Source organism: Lepidochelys kempii, chromosome 2 (genome assembly GCF_965140265.1).
Source record: "Lepidochelys kempii isolate rLepKem1 chromosome 2, rLepKem1.hap2, whole genome shotgun sequence".
In the NCBI taxonomy this organism is placed as follows: Eukaryota; Metazoa; Chordata; order Testudines; family Cheloniidae; genus Lepidochelys; species Lepidochelys kempii.
In genome coordinates, this window is record NC_133257.1 from 75,700,061 (window position 1) to 75,708,430 (window position 8,370).

The following is an 8,370-nucleotide window of genomic DNA, read 5'->3' on the forward strand; positions in this document are numbered from 1 at the left end:
CTCTTACCAGGTGGGGTAACTGTCCCATATGTGTCCAAGATCATCAAAAGGGCTTCAGGAAGAGCTGTAATCCCAGCTGACCGAGGTGCCGCAAACAGACAATTGGGTATAGATGTGGGTGTAGAGTGAGCTCCCACAGCTTCAGTGATCCTCTGTACCAGTATTCAGTTTGTTAGACTCAGGTGAATTCTGATTGAGTTTTGATGATCTGTTGCATGTGCAGTGTGTGGATTTTGGTTGCAGTTGGCATAGAATTTTCCTTCCAGATTCCATTAGGATTTTAGAAAAAATGAACTCTGTGGAGTTCAAATCTCCCTGTGGGGTTAATCAGCACATTTAAAGATACTGGGCTAGATCCTTGGCTTCTGTTGGTTTGATGGAACCACACCAATTTATGTCAATTGTGCATCAGGCCTACTTCTAGCTTTCCTTTGAGAGAGATGTCTCACTGCATGTGCTGAAATACTACAAGGAAAAGCCCATTAATGTAAGGAGAACATTACAAAAGTTTGTACTTACCAATGAAATAAATTTAGTATTCTATTCAACTATTTAAAAATCTGGATTGCTGAGGAGCAAAACCATTCATTCTTATTTCAGAAAAAGATTTCTTCTTGCCCTGCCATATATTTTCTGTGTGTTTTTGGCTATGACATGAATGAGAGTCCAGGGAAGTTCATAAAAATTAAAGTAGGTTCATGTGGAGCATGGTGCCCTCAATATTTCAATGGCCAATTTTTCAGTACTGGCACAATAAATATAAGTCTTTAATGGCTTCTTACAACCATTCAGCTAAGCTGACATGATTTGTGTACTCTTGTTCAGTATGCTGTGTTGAGATTTTACTTCCTTAGAGTTTTCCTTTTGAGCTTCATCGTGATATAGTCATTGCCCTATAGTGTATGATGACAATTAGGTAGATTCACTAGCCTACTTCTCTCCTTCATCCTATGTGTATCGGGGTAACGATTAAAACAAGGCAGTCATACCAATTTAAAACTGGTGAATGTGAATGGAGGGCTAGGCTGTCTTTGTATTTCACCTGTTCGTGATACCTATTCCAGATCTCAATGTGAGAATGTTTAACAGTGCAGGTTCTGTGTGACCAGTCTCTTTGTGTGCCTGACTCTGCCTGCACTCCCCTGAAGTCAATGGGAGGTTTGCCATTGACTTCAGTGACTGCAGCAATATGGCATTATCAGCATTATCTACCGTTAGCTTTATCTCACGGTTGTCAAAAAGGAAATAGAATTAAGTAACATTAAGGGCCATTTCTTCAACTGATGTAAATCGGTATAGCTCTTAGCCTTAGTGCTTTCTGTTAATGTCTATTTATCTACCACTCCCATCACCAGGGCCTTACAAATATATTATTGTTTTAATCAAGCTTCTCTCTCTCCCTTCCTTCCATTCCTCCACTGAGTAGGGAGTTGTTTCCCCCACCACACCCCCCTGACCCTTTAAACTGTAATTCTGTTGAAGTTACTGCGGGATGGCTGGAAATAAGTTGGTTTTGCATTTTGTTCTGGAGCTTTGTGTTTATCCCAATCTCTTCAGGAAGCAAGTCCTATGTGTAGGCCAGTTGCTGAGCAAGCTCTGCCCCCTGCACATACAAGGTTTCCTCTTGAGATTGAAATTTCCACCACCAGTGACCCCGTACCCTGGACTATGTTAGCAGAAGCCAAAGAGTGAATGAAACCTGTTACATATAAAAATGAACTGCAGCATGCCCTCACCAGGAATAGCTACTGCTTTTCACCATTCACTGATAAACCGCTGTGAGCAGTTTGTTGTTGCTCTTGAATTGTGTCTACAAATCTTTTGTAGTGAAACTTTTTTCTGTCAGGAAAACCAAATGCTTCCATTTTTTCCATTTGTTATTTCCAGGTCCAACAGATCTCAGTATGAAGAGGCAGTTAGCAACCAGCTCCGGATCCTCCAGTAGTACAAGCTCTAGACCTCAGCTGAGTCCAACTGAAATAAATGCAGTGCGGCAGCTTGTTGCAGGGTATCGAGAATCAGCAGCATTTTTATTGCGTTCTGCAGATGAACTGGAAAACCTTATTTTGCAGCAGAACTGAGTCACATGAGCTTTGTGCTGGCCTAGTCTTATCTCGGAGTTTCCACTAATGACATTTTGAGTTCCCAGAGCAGACGCTTCAGTTACTGCAGTCTTTTTAGGAGAGTTAATTACCATAATGCCACACTGTTCTTGATCCATAAAGTGATGTGTTAAGGTGCTTCAAGTGAACTTTGACCTCCGATAGTTCTGAGGTACTTTAATGTGTCCGGCCTATTGCTTTTTGTTTTAGTGTGTCAGCATAAATATAAAAAAAGTGGCTAGAGATTGTTAACTCGTTCTAACAAGTGGAGGAAAGAGACGATGCTGTGGTGGTAAAAATTGGTTCAAGATCCAAGTGCAATATTAGTGGAATGTGCTACTGACTCATTGGACTTAAAGCTGCAGTATATGGCAAAACGTTGCCAAAAGTCCTGTTGCCACAGGACACAATTGCAATGGAAAGGATCTTGTATTTTCAGAAATGTAATTTTTATAAAAACAAAACAGAAAAAACCTTTTGTTTTCATTCAAAATTTTTCATTTTTACTTTGGTAAACTTTTTCACTGGTCCTAAAAACGTTTTGAGGAGATATTGTAAGTCCCCCTCTTCCTCTCCAGAACCCCCTGACCCTGCCCTTCTCCCCAACTTCATATTCTTTCTACAACAAGTAACTCTCAATGCTGGATAACCCTTCCGTTGTGTACTGTAAATTGTCATCTCTGGAAGAACTTCGAAAGGAAGCATGCATTTCCTTACATTCATGCCATTCTCACCTCAATCCTGTAATATATTGCAGCATTATTATCAGTTAATAGAGATGAGGGGTTTTTTAAAAGACATATCATTTAAAAAAAATTGGTTTCTTACAGCTAGCTCATTTAACTCCGTGATCGCTGCTGCTGTCTTGAACAAGTCCCTTGAGTAGCGATTGGATGTAGATGATTGAATGTTAAGAGGTTGCAAGTGACAATCTGAAAATTTGCACTCCTGTGTTTATTTATTTATTTATTTATTCCTTTAAACAAAATACTTACAGAAAAAAGGCCATTGACATTTCTGGAGTGATTTGTGTAATGCCCACACCTAGCTGAAAACTCTACAAAAACTATAAATGGATGCAGCTGCAACTTTAATTAAACTCTTCTCTCCTCTCCCCAATTTTTCCCATCCCCTATTTCTTCTTTTATAAGGTTGAATACACATTAATGGTGTTTTTTTGTGCACTAAGGCAAGCTTATTTTTGAATATATAGAGACAAGTACTTTTGTTCATGCTTACTGTACTATTTGTTCTGTTTAGCTTTTGTTGAATAACAAGTTCCTTGTGCATTCCTGAATTTGCCTTATTTCATGTACAAATTTTTATGTAATTCAGTTTTTGACAATGAGTTGAAGGCATCAGTGATATTTTATATCTACTTGTTACATATAGTTTTCCAAGTAATGACTGTGATTGTGACCCAGTAATGTGCACTTTTTCTTGTAATGTGGACATTGCTATGCTTTTTTCCCCTCTAGTGTTTCTAGAATTACTATTGCTTACAGTTATGTAAAGAAAACAAAAAAGAAAAAAAGAACTTTTGTGATACTGTTGGTGAATATTAATGTGAAAAAGGCTATGAAATATGAGTATTTTGGAGGTACATAGATACACAAACATCTATCTAAGTTGTGAACTAATGTTCACAAGTTTAAATGAAAATTCAAAAACTGAGGGCTGGAATGATTTCCTCTGTTTTGTTTGGGTAAATAAACAGATTTCTGTGTTTAACGATTGTGAAACATTATAACGTTTAAACAAACATAGTGTCTAATCAGTTATCAGCATTGTCCTTTTTAAACAGGAAAAGGGAACTTCCATGCCAGCTGTTGGAGTTGCCACAACTCAGTTCTCAAAAACATTGAGTAAATCCATTTGGATGATTCAAGCTAGAGGTTTGTTCTAATGAAGAATTTCTTCAATAAGAGCAGAAGCAGGCGGTGCGTAAATCATGAGGTCCAAGTCACTAATGCTTCACAATTTAAACCTGGCTTGAGGCAACAAAATCTAACTGGTAAAATTTATTCTTCAAAAAATCTATCAAGTGTCCTTTAAAAGCACTTGCCATTGACTCTGTGAATATTGTAGCAAGTTCTTGTTAATTGCTGCCCATTATTTAATAGATGTATTTTCTCCTACTGTAATTAACACCGTGGTCTCGCCCTTTTCTTCAAAAATGTTCTGTGGCTCTGCTTTCCAGTGGAGAGAATGTGGTGTTCCTCTCCTCTGGTGTCTGTCAGGAATTGAAGGACCAATCAGGAGCAAGAGATTTGATGTTAGCCCCCTTATGTTTTCAGGCAATATCTGCAGACTCCTCTGCATCTTCCTGCCTCAAAGTGAGGGAGGTTGCAAGTGACTCTTCCTGAGGTAACATCTTTAGTCTTCTACTAAATGGAGCCATTTAAGAGCCATGGAAGAGCACAGCTAATGCAGGCTTTTCACTCTCCATATAGAAGGAGTTTGTAATGGTGCCAGGACTGCAGTTTCCCTAGTCTTCTTTTGCAGGGCTGATGTGCTTCAAATGTTCAGCTAAGCAGCAACTTAGCAGTGTGTCCACCCAGCTGTTTGCCAGCTGGAATGCACCAAAAACTGCGGGGCTCACCATGCTAAAGCCAGAGCTCGACTGGATGCCAGGGACAGCTGAAAAAAAGAGGAGGTAAGGGATTTACTTTATAACCCCCTTCCCCAGTCACTCTTTTTAATTTTATTTTATATTATTTTTTGAGGGAGAAGCAAAAAATCTTGGCACTATTGTGTGGCTCAGTGGAGCCTTCAAGGCCTTCCTGCTCTCTCCCCTTTGAAGGGCATAGGCCTCTCTCCCACCCTCCATCCCTCATAGACACTCACCAAACATGCCCGCCACCACAGATCCCCTTCTCCAGGCTCCCTCCTCAGGAATCTCGAGGGATCTTTTTCAGACTCATTACATGCTGGAATCAAATCCTTCAATTACTTAGAGCTCAAGTCCCTATCCCTCTTTAAAAGCCTCCAGACTTACACCCATTTCTTTTGAGGGACAGCTTGTCTCCCATATGACCTAAATTCTGAGTTGTTTCCCCGAAATTTCACTACGATCATATCAGTGATGGTGATGGCCTTCAGGAAGGAGCACATTTTTATTCCTTACCTGGAAACTAACTCATCTGGGCTAAGTCCCAGCAGGATTCACTCTGAGTGTTCTCTCATTCTCCTACAGTGGTTTTAGCCCCTACAGGTGAACTTAGAGAAAAGCTCACCCATTCTTTTACAAAAACATATGCCTCTTGGAACAGTCATACACTCACCTACAGATTTAGCCTTCCTCTTTCACAAAAGAATCCTGAAACTATAAGCCACCATCTGGGAGTGCCAATCAAGTCATCATTCACCATCCAATTCTGCATGTGAATAATGGGTAAACAAGTATCTTGCTAGAATCTGGTTCCCTGGGCTCAGTACCACTCTCAGACACATCTTGTCCCTGAAAACCTTGCACTTCCTGAGGAAACAGAACCTCCAGTCTACCTGGTTAAATAGCTCTTTCTTCATCTGGGTTATTGGCCACTTCACAGGAAACTCATTCCGAATCTTCTGTCCCCTTTTCCCTGAATCTTTTTGAATTCCAATCTCACCACCCTATATCCAGATATTGCAGTGACCTCTGACCTGAAACCCTGTGCTCAGCATGTCTTTCCAGTCTTCAGGACAAAGGAGTTTGTCAAACACATTTGCCCTCTTCCCACAGATCTGGAAGGTTGTAAAAGCACAGAGCAATGGGTGCCGGATGATCTGAATTACTGTAGAGTGCTGAGAAGCATCTAGTTTATTGACCTTCCGCAGCTCTGAGAGATGATCCAACTGCTCCCTGACAGACCTGATCCCTTTCATCAAAACCCCATCCACCACCCATCTCTCTTTCTCTCAGCATCCTCCCCAAAAGCCAGGCGTCCACCATGCTCTTACACACTTGTTTAAAGTAAATAAATAACCAGCTCAAGTCAATAAAGAACATGGGCTGTCTGCTGTCTGCCTGGTGTGGGTTGCACCAAACGTAGGCCAAGAAGGCCTCCTTCCCAGATAGCCTGGAAATTCCCCTGGGTGGCTTCTGCAGTTCTAAGCTTTGGCTCTTACTGTTTCATGGGCTTTGTTTGTGGGCACCTGATAAGCCACAGAAAATCAATTAGCAGGTAAGAAAATGTGTCTATTGTATTTAGACTCTTTGTCAGAGGTTCAAAGACTGAAACCATCACTACCTGCCCACCATGTCTGGAGAACTTTCTGAATGAGAGCTAGTAGACTAGGATCTACTTGCTCGCCTATGGCGAGAAAAGGAAAAATACCTTCCAGCCCACAAAATGGAAAAAATTATGATGGTTGAGCTCTCCTCAGGATGTTCCCACAATTCTAAACACCACCCCAATCCCAGGGGAGCCATATGGTTTTGCTATAAGGATCAGTGACATTGTTGATGACTGTTTAAACAAAACATTGTTATTAGGCTTCAGTGTCAGGGCTCCATTGAAAAGAAGGAGCAATTGACTCCTCTGAGTTGGTGGTACTGTCTGCAGCTCCGGTAATATTTCACTGCAGTCTTCTTTGGAAGGTTAACCTGGCAATCACAAGGGAAAGAAACTTTTTGTTAAATGAAAGCTGACGTTCTACAGAAGCTGTTGGGCCCGGCAGAGAATTCCAACCCCTGAGTCCAGAAGAACCAAGTTAATAAAACATAAAACAATACTACTAATAAGAAGTAGGTGGTGGCACAGTTCAACCACATGGTGGTGGTTATTATTTATATTGAACTAGACCTGAAATGTCCCATTGTGCTAGGTACTGTGCAAACACATAGTAAGAGACAACCTGCCCCAGAGAGTTAACAATATAGATGGACACAACAAAAGGTGGAAGGAGAAAACAAAGGCACAGAGAGGTGGCTGAACCCAGAAGAGAAGCCAGGCCTTTTGACTCTTAATCCAGTGTCCTATCCACTCATCCACACTGCCCTGTGCAAGGTCTGGTATGTAAAGTCCTGGGGTCCAATTCTCTGTTCCAGCTTAGCTTCCTTGGTAGCAGGAACAAAAATAGCAGGGGAGGAGGATGAAGAGGTGGTTTTGAGCTCTGTGCTGACCAAAAAATCTCTTGAGTCCCCTTTTCCCCACTGGAGCAGAAAAGGGCCTGGGAGCAATGAAGAATTGGTCTCCTAGTCTGTGAGTAAAGGGTTTAAAGTATAATACATAATTTAGTTAATTTCCTTCAGTGTGGAGAGAGATCTTTATGTCAGCATTTTTCATCCCTGTTCCCAGTAATAAATGTCTGGAAACAAACTTGAAAAGGCTCCTAATAATTGTGAATGTATGTAATTCATCTTGTAATTCCATCTTTGCTTTGGTACTCTGTTTATCTATGTTAGTAAAATGATGCTGTAAAGAAAATTGAGGGACGGTTACAATATATCAACTGCGTGTAGGTGCATCACTTGAATCTTTTTCTGAGACTCTGAGCAACCACATAAGCAGCAGGGATGTGGATTACAGTGGTAAATTAAAAGGATGCTGTCAAAGTGCTTTCAAGATTTTAAAAATCATTTTTGATTGAAGTTGTTTACAATATCCCCATGGAAGCTTAAAACTGGTTATTTTTTCCTCCGTCCCACATGCCTGCTGGTTTATTATTGTAGGGTTGCTTGTGAAATCTTAGATGCTGGCATTTCTTTAGAATTAGAAGCAAGAGCACTGAAGCCACTTGTTTTAGGGGAAAACACATTGGAAACATAGAGGGGGGGAAATAGAAGGAGAGATTTTTGATCCATCAACTTTATTTATTTACTTACTTTTCATTACAAAATCTGAGAAGTGTAGAACCACGATCCTGACCTACTTATTTACTCTCATCTTCCATAAAAGGGAGGGTAGGGTTTGAAGTATGGAAGAGCAGCTTCCAGCTGAGAGAAGCCCCTGCTGGCTTAGCCAGCAAGCAGCTGTACTTTAGTTCATTCGCTGGCTCTGCTACCTGCAAAGTGAAAACTACAAGGTTCTGAGTTCATGGCTTAGTTGCAATACTGTCTGGGTCACTCACTCAGTAAGTGCAATCAGCCTAGGGGTTTGGCATGTGGCTTTTTTTTATTATTATTAAGGGTTTCTTATTAATTTTTACTTTTCAATAAAACATCACAATACAAAAAGCAAACACAAATGAAAATGATAAACTCACAGTAAGCATATAGAATTGTCAGCATAGCCATGATATATCATGCAAAACAATTTTTACAATCTTAATATTAAACCATAAA

General features: G+C 40.5%; 1 protein-coding gene across 6 annotated transcripts in view; it reads left to right on the forward strand.

Moving 5' to 3' along the window:
* The window catches only part of NOL4 (nucleolar protein 4), a 255,887-nt gene extending 248,159 nt beyond the window's left edge, over positions 1-7,728 (forward strand). For 3 of the 6 annotated variants that reach the window (XM_073331286.1, XM_073331287.1, XM_073331288.1), the window contains one exon: positions 1,888-7,725. In XM_073331286.1, coding sequence (XP_073187387.1) covers positions 1,888-2,081 — 194 coding nt within the window. In that variant the 3' untranslated portion in view covers positions 2,082-7,725. Of the gene's footprint in view, positions 1-1,887 lie in introns of all 6 variants that reach the window. The other 3 variants (XM_073331285.1, XM_073331283.1, XM_073331284.1) reach the window with 3 other exon arrangements.
* The last annotated feature ends 642 nt before the right edge of the window (positions 7,729-8,370 follow it).